Genomic DNA, 16,344 nt, shown 5'->3' with positions numbered 1-16,344 from the left:
TCACTGTCCCAAGGGTTCTGCACCACATGGGGAGACCACAAAGGCTGGAGGCAACCCCTGGCAGCTGAGGAGGTGCTCCAGGAAACTTTCTTTTCAGGACAAGGGTGACTGGCAGCTTGAGGATCTGCACCTGCAGAAACACCAGGGACACATCTGGGAGGGTGGCACATCTTGGGGGAGTCCCCATTGTTGAAGGGGGACTATGTGGGGACCTGCTGGCCCCTGCCAGTCTGGCTCAGAGGAGCTGCAAGAGGAGAAAATTCTGATCTGGATTTTAGTTTTAAACTTGTGGTGGGTGGGAAAAATCTGGGGAGTCTTGTTCTTATTGTCATGGTGGTCCCGGCGAGAGGCCACCAGACCAATGTCCTTACTGGTGCAGGATGAAGTGTGGGGTAAGGGGCAGATGGGGACAGGGACGGGGACAGCAGCTGCTCTCCTGCAGCAACCAGCCCCCGGCAGAGCGAGGGGAGGGGACAGAGGACACAGGGTCTGTCCCGGGACTCCCCATCTGTGTGGGGTCCTCAGCCCCACAAGTTGTTCCACAGCAGAGGGAGCAGCCCGGAGAGGCTGGAATTTCCTGGGACAGAGACCGGGGAGCCCTGCCTGCCCAGGGCTGGCCTCGACCGGGGCTTTGTGCTCTTGGCAGGGGCAGGATGTGAGCAACGCCCAGCCCCGGCCGTGCCGGCACCGGCAGAGGGCAGCGGCACCGTGCCCGCAGCCCGGGGACCCCAGCCCGGCAGGGACCCCAGCCCGGCAGGGACCCCAGCCCGGCAGGGACCCCCAGCCCTGGGCCAGCGCAGCCTTGGGGGTCCCTGGAATGCCCCCAGCTCTGACACTCTGAGTCCTGCATTAGGGGTCCCCCTGGAAGGAGGGGGGTGATGTTTGGGGCAGGGCAGGCAGGGCTAATCTCTGGTGTGCTTGATGGGGGGATTCGGAGATGTTCCCGTATTTGTGTGTTCCCGTTTTTGTGTGTTCCCGTTTTTCCCGTTCCCCTACGCTGGCAGAAGGACGATGGGAGCACCAGAGAGCTGGGAAGGGAGTGGCTGTGCTGAAGCGGGGGACGCATAAATCCCCCCCTGCCCCGCCCCATCTCAGCCCTATATTTACTGGTGAAGCCGCAGCTTTATTTTGGCAGCTCTTGGCTGGTAAATATTGGCTTAAACCGAAAACCAGACGCCTGACTCACGGCGTCTTAACAAACACAGGAAGGGGCCCCTGGCGCGCGTGGGGTGCTGCCAGCCCTGGGGACAGGGGGACCCTCCAGCAGGGTGGGGGCAACCTCAGCTGCAAAGAGCGGGGTGAGCAGAGCATCCCTGTGCAGGCAGCGAAGTTCCCTCTGGGGAGACACGGGGGAAGGACGGGTGCAAGTTTTGGGGTGCCCTTTCCTCCTCCCCTGCCCAGCACAGGGGTCTCTCTGCTTGGTTGAAAAGCAGTGAAGAATATGAGACTGAAGGGCGGAGGGCAGCCCAAGACTCTCCCCAGGCTCACCCCATCAGCAGGATTGCCCCCCATTGCCCAAGCCCATCCCCTGAGGGTCACCTAAGCAGTGTCCCGCTTACCAGGGAGGTGTGCGACACATCCCCCCGCCCCAGTGCCCCCCTCACCCCCGCCCTGGCCGTTGTTACCGAGGGTACAGGATGTTCTCACTCAGCCGAGCTCCCGCTCCCCAACCCCTCCCCGCCTCTCCCCCTTTCCACCAGCCCTCGGCCTTCACCTCTCCTCCTCTGCACAGTTTTAACCCTTTTTTTTTTCCCCTCAAACACCGCCTTTTCCTCTTCTTTTTCTCCTTCTTGATTTATTTTTAATTTCTGCACGGATGCTCTGAAACTCCCTCTCTGCCCCTTTCAGGGCATCCCTGCATCCCCAGCTCACTGCAGCTCCAGTGGGGTTCCCACCCAATGCCCAGCTTTGCAGACAACTTCAACATCACCCCATTCCCAGCCTTGCAAAACACTCCAAGGAAAAGGAGTGCTTATGTCTGGGGGGGTGTTGGGTGTTTGCTTCTGCAGCCTTCACCCTGAAGGCAGAGAGGCTGCCAGGCCCAGCCCCAGGAGGGCGGAAACATGTTTTTTTGGGGAGGTTGAACTGCCCCTGACCCCCACGGTGGAAGGGACAGGCAGCAGCCCTGCAGCTCCAGCTTAGGGCAGTGATTTTGGGAGGGAGAAGACCCCAGGCACAACCTAAGTCTGTGTTCCCACACACAGCACACCCCAATTTGCTGCAAGCTGGGGTGATGATGGGGCTGATCTTGCAGCAGGGTCAGAGATGCTCCTGGGGTTTGGCTTGGGGGGTACAGGGCATCCCTGTACTTTGGGGCAGTCCTGGGCTGCTTGTGCCTGAGGGGTTGCCCAGAGACATCTGGGAGTGCACAGAGGTGTTTGGGGTGCACAGAGGTACCTGGGGCTCCCTGCCTGCTGTTGGCTCTGGGGTTTGTTCCCCCAAAAAAACCTTTAGCCCCCGTGGTGGTCAGGACACCGCAAAGCCGTGGCTGGTGCAGCCCAGGGGGCAGTGGCCCCTCTCAGGGTGTCCCTTGGCCACAGCAGGATCCAGAGGGATAAAGCACATCCTTTCAGGGTGTGAGACACCCCACACAGCACCAGGGATTTGGGGAATCCCAGATCCTCGGTGAGATGCCCCAGTTTGCCCCCACCACCCTCTGCTGGCCTGGGACACCTCAGGCTGCGCCTGCCAAACCTCCGTGGCAGCTCCAAGTCATGGGGCACAATGGGGTGCAGACTCCAACTGCAGACCCCAGGGATGTGGGGGCCTGATCCCGTGACTTAGGGTTTTCCTAAATCTGGGCCAGGTTTTCATTGTCCCAGGGAGATGGCTTTGGGATGAAGCTGGCAAGAAGCCATACTTCAAGCTCTCTCTGGAAGAAAAGCAACCTTTCTAGCAAAGAGAAAAAAAAAATTCATGGAAAGCTCTGGTTTGCCTCTTCTTGCCAAAACCAATTGTTGATGATTTTTCACGGCTGCTTTGACTTTGCCTTCGCCTGTGACAGAGGGAACAATGTCAGACACGCTCCTGTTTTCCCACTCTGATTTTTTTTTCCCCCTGAAATTGGAAGAGGGGAAGGATCTGACTGAAGGGACCTTGCCCTAGGCAGTTATCAGCCCCAGGGATTCCCAAACCTGGCTTGAGGATCTCAGTCTTTCCTCCATCCTCAGGGTTGGCTTTGAGGCTGGAAGTGGGGTCTCTTGAAGATGTTCCCAAAGAGCTGCCGAGGGCTGAGGACTGCCCAGCTCAGAGCGGTAGTGGCGATTGCAAGTGGGACGTGGGGGTGCAGAAGTGGCCCAGGGAGGACATCCAGGCACTTCACACACCTCCACAAACTCCCCCTGCTGTTGTCCACCAGGGCACAAGTGGAAAAATTCCTCATCCTAAATATTTTGCACTGCTGGAAGTAATGCAGTACAGGGAGGTGGGGAGGGCAAGGAGGGGATGCTGGGCTGCACCAGTCTCGGGAGAACTCAAGGCTGGGTGCTTTGCAAGAGTCAGTTTGGGGGGAAGTGCTCCCTGCAGCTGGGTTCCCCCTCAGTGGGTGTTTTAAGCATTAAATTCCCTGAAATGCTGGCGAGCTGAGCTGAGGGAGCAGAGCGAGGGTGAGGAGGGGAGGATTTTGGGGGATGCTGAAAGGGTTTTGGGGGGGATGCTGGGTGGCATGCAGGAGCTGAGGCTGAGGGGAGGAGGGGGGGATATTGGCAGGGATGTCAGGGGGGACATGGGGGGAGTGAGAGGGAATCTTGGGGGGGATATTGAAAGGGATGATAGAGGGTTCCTGGGGGATGCTGGGGGGAACACTGGGGAGATGCTGGGAGGATGCTGGGGGCAACACTGAGGGGGTGCCTCAGGGAACACTGGGGGAATGCTGGGAAGACGCCGGGTGGGATGTCGGTGGGAGCACTGGGGGGATGCCTGGAGGAATGCTGGGGGGGGGGGGGGGGGATACTGAGGGGTCACCGGGGGGCAGGGGTGGGGTTGCCGGGAGGTGGTGCTGGGGGCCACAGAGTTCCCCACCAGCCAGGAGTCCCGAGCGGGTCGCGGCGCTCGCCGGGCCCCGGGTGGCCCTGGCCGGGTGCCCCCCCGCCGGCCCGGCGCTGAGTCAGGCTGTTCCCGGCGCTCCCGCGGCCGGTACATCGCGTCCCCACGCCGGGCGCCTGGCACCGCGCCCGCCCGGTGCAGCTCCCGGCAGGGGCACGGCCCGCTCCGGCCCCGGCGGCTCCTCCGGCTCCCGAGATGCGGCTCCCGGCGTGGAGAAGCTGAGAACGGGTCCGAAGCTCCGGGAGCTGCCGGCGGGGCTTAGGTGGACGCAGCCTGAGTCGCGTTCTGTGTCCACCCCTTGTCGGCTCTGCCTTCAACCCGGGGCTCTCCGGCCCCGCGAGCATTGCGGGGGGGGGGGGGGGGAGGGGGTGGGGGTGGATCTCCAAGAGTTTTTGGGTGTCAGATCCGTCTGGCAGGAGCATCTCCATGGCAGGGCACGGCCTCCGCACAGCTGAGCGTCCTCGGGGGGATTGATCCCCCGTCCTCCAGCCCAGGGCAGAGGTACCAGCTCGCACCCCCACCCTGACAGCCCTGCTGGAGCGGGGTGGGCGGGGAGCCCCAGCCGCCCCCAGCCGCCCCCAGCCGCCCCCAGCCACCCTCAGCCATCCGCCCTCCCCGGCGGAGGCTGGTACAGTTCGTTACGTCCAGACCGGAATGTACTTTGTGTTAGAAGTGGCCACGAGCCAGGACGGCAAAGCCGGACTTTATTTATCCTCCCTGCTCCGGCCCCGCTGCTGCATCCTGCCCTTCCTCGTGTGGGGCTGGATCTCCGGCAGGGCTGGGGGAGCCCTGGGCTCTGTCCATCTCTCTTCTGCTCACTGCCAGCCGGGGAAGGCAGCGATTTCCCCGATTTCCTCAGAAGGGAAATAATAACGAGAAAATATTTGTGTCCTTTCGTCTGGTAAAAGCTGTTCCCGGTGTCTGGAAGGAAGCGGCATGAAGAAGATGGGAGCTCAGGGATGGATCTAGGCCCAGTGAAGCCCCTGGAGAGATGTGTCCCTGTCTGCTGGTCTGGGGGGGTTTTTTGAAACAGGGACCAGGGTTTGGGCCACAGTCTGGTAATTTCTGGACTGAAAATGCACTTGGAAAGATCCAGCTCTGGCCACACTGCAGGATAGGGCAGGATCAGGCCTGTGACAGAGCAGGGACTTCTCTGGGGGTCCCCACGTGTGGGAGATGCGTTGGCACCTCCACTGTTAAAAAATCATGGTGGGAGCCGTGAGCCCAGGCAGAGAGGGGGAGGCTGCCGCAGCCTCGGGAGGGATCCGAGGGGTTGTCCCCGGCTGGGTCTGGCCGGTCCTTCCACGACTACACCCAGCATCCCTCCCACGGGCCTTCCCGTAGGAAGATTGGAGGGGGAGTTTCATACAGAAAGCGGCTTCCCAGCTGCTCTGCATCCCCGGGGCTGAGTGTCCTCATGTCAAGCAAGTGGTCTCACCCTCCTGCCCCATCCCCCATGTCCCCACGTCCCCACGCCCCCGCGGTCCGTCCGTTCCTGCTGGCAGTTCAGCTGCACCTACAGCCAGTGGCAAGGACACGGTGTTCTCCTGTACTCTGCCGCCTGTTGTGCAACCCCTGGCTGCACCTCCAGTAAACACAGAGCTTCCCACGACCACAGCACCCGGCTCCTGCCACCCTGTACCCCCGGTGCCAGTGGAGAGCGGGGCCCTCGGAGGGGTGGCCGCTCCACGGCTGCGGGTGGGTGAAGCCGCAGCATCGTCAGGCTGCAAGAAAATCTGCTTTGATCCTCAAAATGAGCAATGGGGATCTGGGTTCTGGGGGAAACATGGGTTTGATCCCCCCGGAAAGGGGAGGATCCCTGCCCCGGGACCATCGGTTTGTGCTGTCACGCACGAAAGGAAACCAAGAGAAAAGAGAAAAACCACTTCCTCCACTCTCAAGAGATTCACTGATGTGGCTCTTCACTGTGCAGCCGAGGTGGAGGGACTCCTCCCCACGCTCTCGAGGCAGATTAACGCTGGTTATTTTTAGCAGAAGACAAGGATGAATAAAAATATCCCCTGTTTTATTTTAATTTTTTTCCTCACTTTCAGGAACGCTCCTCTCACCTCACACGAGGTGCCTGGGAGCCTGCAGGGCAGGCTCCCTGGCTTTGCTCCCTGCTTCCAGACTTTCCCCAAGACTCCCTGTCCTTTCAGAGCTGGTCTCAGGGCTGGGGCAGGACATGTGTGGCCAGCTGGAGGGTGAGGGGGAACAAGCAGTACCCCTGGCAGGCGTCACAAAGCTGAACAGGATTATTTATGGAACAGATTTCCTCCAGGTTGTGTTACAGGGATGGGGGTGAACAGGACAGACCCCAGCTTCGGGTGAATGGAAGGTTTAGGGCATCTCCCCACCCAAGAAAGCAGAATGAGATGAGGGGTCTGGCACTGGCATAACAGTGGTTTAGAAGATGTCTTTCATCTTCTAAAAAAGCAACTCTGATACTTTCCTCCCATTTCCCCCAATTTTTTTCTCTGAAAACAAACAAATTTAGTATTTTTTTATTCCAAGGACAAATCAGGCTAAACCCCCTCATTGCTGCCATTGGTCCTATGGGATTTTTCAGAGCTTTGGTGTTACCTCAGGAATTATGCCATGGGGTTCCCCGGTATTACAAACCCACAGTATTTTAATTTTGTTTTGTAAATGAGTATTTAAAGCTCTTGGAAATTTAAAGCCGGGAGAGAAATGTTTGAAACCAAAGATGCAAGATTCACCTGCATTATTTTAGAGAAGGAAAAATTCAATGCCACGAAAACATTTTTTTTTTCTTCTTTAAAGTTGGCTTTAACTTTCATTCTGTATTTCTGTTGAGTGACATCAGTGTCTAAATTACAGCTGGGGAAACAGAACTCAGCATAAGGTGCAGACCTGTGAGAAGGCACCCACCAACGCAGTGCTGCCTTCAGCCTGGCCCTGAGGGTTTTATTAGATCAACATATGGGAATGAAGGTGCAGGTTGGGAGCTGCAGGCACTCATTGCAACACAAACCTGATAAAAAATGACCACCTTATAAAAACACTCAGAGATGACCCAATTTAAATCTGCCCCCAATTTTTTTTGCCCCCTTGGCTCAGGCGCTGCAGCGATGAGAAGTGATGAGGTGTTTAATCACAAAAGCACTGATTTCTAATCTCGGGGTGGGGGGGGGGAGGTATTTTGAAGCAGCTCTTGACAAAAGTCTTATTTCTTTCACCGCGAACTGGAACATTTCTGCGTGTTCCAGCAGCCGCCGTGTCCTCCAAACCCAAATCTCTCTGTCCCCAACTATGAGGCAATTTTTCACTCTTCAGCGCGGTGTTTCCTCTAACACCCGGAGGAGCTGGGAGGGATTGGGCTGCTCTCGGGGAGTTGGGCATGAACGAGGGCACCTCCGGGCCAGCTGCGGGGCTGGGGTGTCCTTGCTGGGGTCGCACGAAGCCGAGGGCTTGGGGACAGCCCGGGGACTGAAGAGCACTGCGTGTGGCCGCGGTGCTCTCGCATGGGGCTGATCCCCCGGGGCCTCGCACGGGGTCAAAAACCGCGGGACACCTCTCGGTCCCCTGTCCCCTGACCCCGGCCCCTGTCCCTGGTCCCCGGTGCTGGTGCCGGTGCCTGTCCCTGTCCCTGTCCCTGTCCCTGTCCCTGTCCCTGTCCCTGTCCCTGTCCCTGTCCCTGTCCCTGTTATCCTGTCCCTGTTATCCTGTCCCTGTTATCCTGTCCCTGTCCCTGTCCCTCTCTCCCTCCCGGCTCCGCCGGTGCCACCCGGGCGAGTGAGCGGGCACGGAGCGCTCGGGGGCGGGCACAGCGCTCATTTGCATATCGCCGCCGCTGCAGCCAATGGAAAGGTGCGTCTTGAGACGGGCGGTCGGCACAGCCAATGAGACGTAAGTGGGGAGGGGCCAACGCGCGGGGCGGGGCGGCCCGGCCGGGCGGGCGCGCGGGGCCACTCAGAGCCGGGCGGCGGCGGCGGCGGCGACAGCGACAGCGACAGCGACAGGTGGGACCCGCGGGCTCGGGGTGCCCTGTGCGGGGCTGTGGGCTCCTGCGGGGCCCGGTGTGCGGCTGCAGCAGTGCTGTGCGTCGGGGGGGCGCGTGGGGCAGTGCGGCGTTGGGGACAGGCGCGCACGGGGCTGAGGGACCCCGCCCGGGGACATCGGTGTGGGGAAAGAGAAGGGGATGGAGACCTCCAGGGGTGCTGTGGGGTGAGCATAGGAGCGGGGTTCCTGCCCCATGGAGTCCCCCCAGCGATGGCGGGAGGAGTGCCCGCAGCGGTGCCCGGGCGGTGCTGGGGGCACTGGGGACACTGGGGACGCTGGGATGCTCCGGCACACCGCGGGATGCTGCTCGCCGGAGAGGATTCCTCTTTTCCCCGCTTCACCTCCCCAGCCGAGGCTCCGAGCGCAGCCGAAGCGTTTCTTTTGACACCAGCGACCAGAGAGACCCGGCAGGGTGTGTGCATCACTATACACAGCCTTTGGCAGCAGGTAGAAGTGGTTGCACAAGGTAAATGTGTTTGGGGTTTTGGTTTTTGTTTTTTTTTTAAAGTTTCTGCGATTTTCTCCTCCTCTCCGGGCATAAAAAGTCTTGCAGAGCTTCAGTTTTTAAAATGCATGTTCGAGTGAGCCTGCTCTTCGCAGGAAACTATTTTACACAATGGGCTGTAGGACCTCGTGAGAGATGTGTCTGTCATCGGTGTGTCCCCAGGCTGCAGCTTCCAGCTGCGGCTCCAAGGCTGCACCGTGTTTCTGTCCCCACCAGTGCAAATAATAAAAGTACCCTTAAAAATATAATAGAATAGAATACAAAAGCCAGAAGCTGATATTTTATGGTTTTAAAGGCAGTGTTTAAATAGTGTCTCACCCTAATGAGCTATCAAACCTGAGGTGGATATGAGGACATCACTGGGGTATCAAAGCCAACCTGAAAACTGGCATTAAAAGTTAAAAAAAGTTGAAATTACAAATTGCTCCTTCCTTTAAGACAAAGCTGCCTCCCTCCTGCCTCCTCCCCTGTCCTGTTGAAGGGATGGGAGGAAGAAAATTATTAAATACGTCTGATAGAGCCTGTAGCTGGTTTGTATGGGCTCTCCTTCCAAAGGTGATGTGGCTTTGATTTGGGTGGCAGTGCTGCAACTCAGAAATACTTGGGTTGTATTTCCAGCCTGGCACTCTGGAAATGGGACAACATTGCTGGGGAGGGGATAAAAACATCCCTGGCAGAGAGGGAACAATGTCCGTGACCTCCAGGGGGTTAGCCAGGAGTGTGGGGCTAAGCAGGAATCCAAATGGTGCAGGAGTTTTGAGCACAAGGGTGGGATGGAGGGATCCTGGGTGGGTTGCTGGTCCTTGAAGGGGTGCTGGTCCTCATCCCCAGTATGGTGGGTGATGGCAGCACCCTGAGGGTTGTGATGGAGCTGGATGCTCTCGGCAGTGCTCACTGGTGGGTGCAAGAGTGGCTGAGGATTTTCTGAGGGCTTGGGTGATGGAGGTGTGGTTTGTGCTGGGGAAAATATGTGGTGGCGTGGAAAAAATCCCCAGCAGATTTCTGGGGAGTCGGTGAAGGAGTTTTCTCCTCTGCTGAAGTGCACAGGGAGGGGTGATAGCACATGGCCTCGCTGGTGGCTCTGGACCTGGGGCATGGAGGGGTCCAGAGGGGAAGGTTGGCATGATAAAGGCTGCTCGTGGTGCCCATCCTGCTCAGAACAGAGATGTCTGCTAGGATAATTGCTCATGCAATTATATTCTCTTGTTTGTTGTTGGGTTTTTTGTTTGTTTTTTTTGGGGTTTTGTTGTTTGTTTTTTTTTTTAAATAAATGCAAATAGCCTCATCTTCCCAAGGCTGTGTTTGCCCAGCACACACCTCACTCATGTTGAGATCCTTTCCCAGGTCCCATCACTGTTAGAGCACCTTCCTACTAGGGTGAGCCAAAAAATAAGGACAATTCCTGAGTAAAAAGCAAACTGCATCCCTCAGGAACATCACTGCTGTGTAGTTACGTGTGTTTTCATTAATTAGCTGCTTGCAGAGGAGAAAGTTTGCTGGAAGGTTTGAGATGCTTGGCACCAAGACTTCCTCAGGTTGGCTGCAGCTCCTAGACTGGCTCAGGGGAAAAATATTTTGTAAACGGTTTGAAAAATAGTTTGTCCTCAGTTATTTCTCATTTTATACTATTTTATATAAATTTTATTTTACAGTCACTCTCAATTACATTAATTTATATAAAGTTTTTGCAGCCCCTTTAGGGAGCTGTGAAGCTCCTACTGATCTTGTGCACATAACAGGGAAATAGATATTACTTAGCAAGGATTTTTTTTTTATTATTTCAATGCTCCGTGCTTGTGGGTGTAAAGAAGTGGCCACGAGTGCTCTAACGTACAAGTTGTTCATGTAACTTGTTTGTCATGGAGCTGACAGGCTTTTTCCATAACTAGTAATTGTGATTAGTAAGGATTTCTGATTTTGCAAGCGAGTGCGTTGGAGAATTAGGAAAATAATAGTAAAGTAACTGTCAGAAGTGAAGAGTTGGGATGGTGAGGAACTGCAGTTAAATCATATTCTACCTGCAGTGTCCCCTCTTTGTAAATAGCAGTATTACTCTTACATGGAAAAAATATTCTCATTCCAAGTACTTTTTTATTTACATTAAATTTAACCCCTTAATAAAACGAGCCTTGGGAGCATCATTCCTGGGATGTGACACCATCCCAAAAAGGAGCTCAGGTGGGATGCAGCTTCCCTCCCCACCCTGGGTGATGCACCCCAGTGTGTGCCTGTGCATGTGTGTGTGTTTCAGTGCCTGTTCTCAGGGTGCTGGCAGGGTCTGGGTGACCTTCTGCTGGTGCAGCATTGTCCCCAAAGCCGTGGTGTCCTCTGCCCCTGCTGCTCCTCCCAGTGTCCCCAGCGATGGCAGTGCCACCCTGGTCCCATCCTGCAGTTTGTTCTCTCGTGATGCTTCTCCAAGAAATCCTCATTTGGCACCGGAGAAGGCTGGTGTTTCACTGGGAATTGCCATTTGCCCAAAATAATTTGGCATTTATAGGCCCCTGGTGCAGATGGTCTTGGGTGCTGAGTTATTTCTGGGAGCCAGAGCTGCTGAGCTGGGGATTTCCCCCTTGGGATTTGGCTCTGGGATGCTCCAGGTGCTGCTGAGCCTTCGTGTGTGGGGATAAATCATCAAACACAGCATTCCCACTGCCAGGGGTCACCTGGCTGCAAGTTGCTTGGAGAAAACCCCAAATCTTTTGCGAGCAGTGAGATGCTTTTAGAAACAAACAAACAAAAAAAAATTAAATAAATCCAAGTTTGATTGCCATATTTATTCCGGAGAAAAAGCTAAATTAAAACAGAATTGGCAAACAAGGAGTTTCTTGTTTATTCCCATTTTCTATTTATTTTAGTCCCCCCAAGCTGTCACTTGAAATTCAATTTGCTCATCATTGCTGTAGCTGCTGCCAGGAGGCTGCTCCGAGTTGTCTGTGGAGGGCTTGGACTTTACTTGGTGTGCTGCATGGGAAGGGAAACTTCACATTTAACAGCCAGAGGTGGAATATTTCATTCCAAAAAGCCTGGCTGGTCTGTTGCCTCTGGTTGTTTTGACCAGTGGGGAAGACACGACTGAGAGGAGCCCGCTCATTTTTGGTGGCAGAAAACCCAGTGAGAGGGTGCCAAGGAGTGGGTAGTGGGATGTCAAGTACTTTCTCACATTTTACAGATGGTTTATATAACCTGCTTGGCTATATTATTATATTTTTTCCTGTCCAGTTACATAATCCCAACTTATGAAAGCTTTAGGAAATTGCCTTCCCTACTGTTACATGTCTCTATATTATGACCTCTGAGCTTGTTAGTATGCTTGGCCTCCCTGCCAGGCATTTCCCAAGAAGTTCAGTGGAATAGCTATTTATACACTCATTATTGCTATATTTCTTTGATTATTTTGTTTTAGCCATCATCAAAAGCTGTGTCAGCCTCTCAGGGGCAGGATTGGTGCAGGCTGGTGACTCTCCCTGCTGATGCAGAGCAAAGACTTTGGGCATTCCTGTTTCTTCCAGTGTTTTGAGGAGATGTTCTTTTGGCAGAGACTTGCTGTGATTTTTATGGTGGAAGGGGCTGAAATCCTTGCTGGGGCCAGGGGTGGCTTTGGGGCCAGGTAGGAAAGGAGCTGCAGAGCATCTGTGTGTAAAATCCTCAGCCTCATCCTGCCCCTGGCACCTTCTCCCCTGGGGACAGAGCTACCCATAAATGTCTGTGGATTTTGCTTTCCCTGATAAAAGTTTGTCTTTCAAAATAAGGGAGGAGAAAATAAAATGCTGCTTTTTTTCTTAATTCCCTTTCACATGAAAGTGGAGGGTGTTGTGTCTCTGGGTACCCACTCTGGAGGAGATGGACCACAGACTGCTCACAAAACAGTTCAGAGGAGCTCTATCCCTCTGGTGTTTTGTGTTTTTGGTTTTTTTAATTTATTTTGATGTGACCTGGGAAAACCAGCAAGCAAACATTGCCTTGCTAGAAAACCAGCAGAGGAGCCAGATTATTTTTAATGGGTTTATATTGTAAACTGGGGGGATAAAACCACTCCTCTCTGAAAGTCTTTTGTGTGTTTCTGGCACGGGCTTGTGCACCTCACTCCGGGGGTGCAGAGACTGTGAACCCATCTTGCTTCTGCCTGAGATATTTTTTCTGGCAAGGTTACTGACCCATCCTGCTCACTTGTTCCTCTCTCTGCAGCTGAGGAGCAGCCTCTTATTCCACATCTTAAAAAAAAAAATAGTTATAACTTGAACCTTAAATAAAATAATTTCAGAAGCTTAAAAATATTAGGTAGGCAGAATGATGAAGCCAGTGTGATGGGAACATCCACCGCTGTATTTAAGTGAGCTGCAAGCAGTAGTTTTCTTTTTTACTTTGTTATCCTCTTAATTGTTTTAAAACCTTCCCCTGTGGCTGCTTACCTGGCAATAGGCAGATACCTCCTGCTCCTTGGGAGGTGACTGGGGACAGCATCCCTCTCTGAAGTGTCCCCGTGGCCTGGGTGGCACTGGTTGGTACCAGGGTTGGTACCCTGGAGCAGGACTGGCCATGGATAAAGAAGACCAGGGATTGTGCTTTGGTCCCTGGTGAATCAGGGCTCACCCTGGGTGCCAGGGGGGCTTCTCAAGGTGCTGGGCAGCTCAAGCAGCTCTGTTTGCATTTTGGTTTTTTGTTTGAGTAGAAGTTGCCATGCCTGGCCTGCTGGGGTGTTGGCCGCTTGCACAACGTGCACGCTAGGAAGTAAATTGATCCATGGGAGTTCTTAGCTGGTGAACAATAGTTTGAATTTTATGGCTCCCCTGTTTATTTTGAAGGGGGGTGGAGAAAGTTAAGTAGCCAGGATTAAAAAAAAAAAATAATTAACTGTGATGTGTGAGTGTGAGAAACTGCACACAATGTCTGTTTATGTCCTTATGTGTTGGGATGCAGCTGAGGATTATGTGGAGCTGCTTGTCCCTCTTAGGAAGGTGATATTTTGTTAGAAATCCCAGTTTTAACTCATTACTATCACCTTCCTTGGTCTCTGCTCAGCAGGTTGGCCCTGAGGTGTCTTAAATCACCCTCATCCAGGAGAAATCACTGCTCTGGTCTTCCCTCTCTTGCTGCACAGGCACAGCTTGCTCAGCAAGAAGGGATTTTATTAGAAAAAAGTCGTTCTTGTGATAGAAGGGGAAGCAATCCACCGTGGGACAGTGGGCAGAGTCAGCTGCTGCACTAATTGGGTTATTCTTCATTATCAGTCTGTGCTGGGGCTGGAGGATGCATGTGCAGCCCTGTGCTGCTGTCCAGCTTGAGGGGCTGGGATTTGGGGCCATGATCACCAGGATCCAGGGCCCCACATCCTCCTTCTGTGCTTTCAGATTTGTTGTTTTTAAGCCTGACCTTTGCATTTTCAAGAAACTCCCTCCTGTGTTGCAATCCTGAGCTTTTAGGGCTGTTGTGGTGCCGTGGAAGTGAAAGTGGTTTGTGCTAAGTGGGTCTTAAAAAACAAAGCCCAGAGCAGCCAACTCTTATTTTTTCATCCTGTTAATTTTCATCCCAGTGAAACAACTGGACAGGGTATAGCTTTGATTTATTTTTTTTTTAAGCTGATGGTAAGATGCTATTTTGTGGAAACAGCAAGTCAAAACAGGTTTTGGCCATAGTCTTCATCACCCCTCTCTGACTATGGTGGAGCATGATCTCTGGCTCAAAAGTGCTCTGTTCTCCCTTCTTCTGAAATCCTGTTTTAGAATAAATCACATGTGATTTTTTTTTTTCTCTCTTCTTACCAGGTATTTCCCCTCTGTGTCTCTGGGCCTGGACTCTCCCTGCACCTTCAAACCTTCTACAACGATTGCATGGTGGCAAGGTGAGACTCCTCAGAACCCTTCTCAGCCTTGCTCTTCCCCTTCCCTTTGCCCTCCTGCGAGCCTCTGGGAGGGATCTGCAACATGAAGTTTCCATTTGGAGCTGGCAAATTCCCGGTATGCCGATTTCTAGGAAATGTGGCTGGGGATTGTGTGGTTGGTGAAACCCTAGCATGTGTGATACCTGTCTGTCCTCAGTCCAGGGTCAGACATCTGCATCCCATTCTCCCCTCTGAATTTTCACCTATTTCTCAGTGTTGGGAGACAACAACACCTGCGTGGAGAAAGAATTGTAAAATTAAAAGGCTTGGTTTTATTGAATTATGTGTTTTTCTGACCCATCTGTGTTTATATCCCAGGGAAATGGAGCAGTGTGGATGTTCAGAGGAGGGAGGATGGTTTATCCTGGCTTCATTTATAGACTTACAACATTAATCTTGTGGGTAGTAGCAGCAATGGAAAGCAGGATCTGCTTGGGGTGTCAGAAACACCCAGGGGCTTTTGCACAAATTAATTAATGCCCTCTCTGTATGCAGAGTATGCAAACAAGAAGATTCAAGCTCTAACACCATCAGCAAGCTTGCTGTGCTTAGTGACATCCCTGCCTGCTCACTATTTAAACCTCAGGGAGTAGCAGATACTATTCCCGCCCCCCCCCCCCCTTACAACTCTTTGTTTCAAATTAATTGGGATTTTGGCCCCTGGCCAGACTCCTCCTGTCACTCCAAATGGGAGATAAGTGGGAGCAGTGCACTTTTTTTTCTCTAACCTAGTTGGAGCTGTTTTTGCTGGACGGAGAAGTCGTGAGCTCTTTCATAACGTGGGCCACATCTTAATAGCTGGGTCCTGTGGGCTCCATCCCTCCCAGTGCTGCTGACGCAGAGCGTCTCCCCTCCTGCCCGCCTTGGCCAGCTTCCCTGGATGACTCCTCTAATTGCTTACGTAGAAAAATAATGAGAAGGATGCGTAGGGTGTATTTTTAGATGTCTCTTGGTGGGATTTAGCAACCAGCAAGCCGGAGCCAGCACCTCCCTGTCCGTCTCCTGCATCCCAGCAATGGCTGCTTGGTGGACCTGGGGCGGTTCTGTCCCAGGAGGTGGAGATTCTTGGGCAAGCTTCCCTGATTTTTGGGCTTCTCCTGGTCCTTATGGGTGATGTGTCCCTGGTGCTGCACAGGATCTGTGCTGGGAAGCCCTGGGCTGGTGCACGGTGCTGGTGCCATGCCCGTACTGGGATGGGCACCACCATCTCCTCACTCCTCTCCAAGAGAAAGGCTGTGGTGGCTTGGGGACCATCCCAGCACCCAAATCATTGAATCATGGAATGGGTTTCTCAGGGCTCTGTCCAAACTCACCCAAATGTTCCCAGGAATGGGGTATCCATCATCCTTTTGGGTAACCAGTGCATTGCCACCCAATTCATCAAACGTTTCTTCCAAAGTAACCCATGGCACATTTTCCAATAAATACCTGTGAGATAATGGGTCTCGCCACATGTTACTTTGCTTTTTAAATGCTTTGCTTTTAAGATGTTCCCATCTGAAGCCCCAGCAGCGTAGAGGAAAGGGAGCAGACACAGAATCTCATTAAATATCACCCCAAAGACTGTGATAATTGAGCCTTGCAACAAGTAGTTCCCTTATTTTTCTCTTTGCTTCTTCCATTTCTGGACTCTTTGTGTCTCGGTGGCTTCCTGTGCTGGGGGGGCCAGGCTTTAGTCCTTCCCTTTCCACCCGGGTGTGAGGAAAGCAATTCTTCTTGCAGCACGACTTATCTGTCCTTGGAGCTGAAAACATCCTTTCTTTGCTCTTTTTGAATCCCCCAAATGAATGATTTCTCCTGCTGGTTAACATCAGCTTCCAGGCTGAAGACTGTGGGAAAGTTTCGCAATTAGAGTGGCTTTAATAGATCTGGTTTATGTCTTAAAGAACCCATT

General features: G+C 53.5%; 1 protein-coding gene across 1 annotated transcript in view; it reads left to right on the top strand.

Moving 5' to 3' along the window:
- Positions 1–8,277: 8,277 nt before the first annotated feature.
- The window catches only part of FKBP5 (FKBP prolyl isomerase 5), a 17,124-nt gene continuing 9,057 nt past the window's right edge, over positions 8,278–16,344 (top strand). The window contains 3 exon segments of the mRNA XM_062509353.1: positions 8,278–8,533; positions 14,335–14,453; positions 14,455–14,523. Coding sequence (XP_062365337.1) covers positions 8,278–8,533; positions 14,335–14,453; positions 14,455–14,523 — 444 coding nt within the window.

This window comes from Cinclus cinclus, chromosome 27 (assembly GCF_963662255.1).
Source record: "Cinclus cinclus chromosome 27, bCinCin1.1, whole genome shotgun sequence".
NCBI lineage: Eukaryota > Metazoa > Chordata > Aves > Passeriformes > Cinclidae > Cinclus > Cinclus cinclus.
The sequence above is the reverse complement of the archived record's forward strand: the minus strand, read 5'-3'. Positions and strand labels throughout refer to the sequence as shown.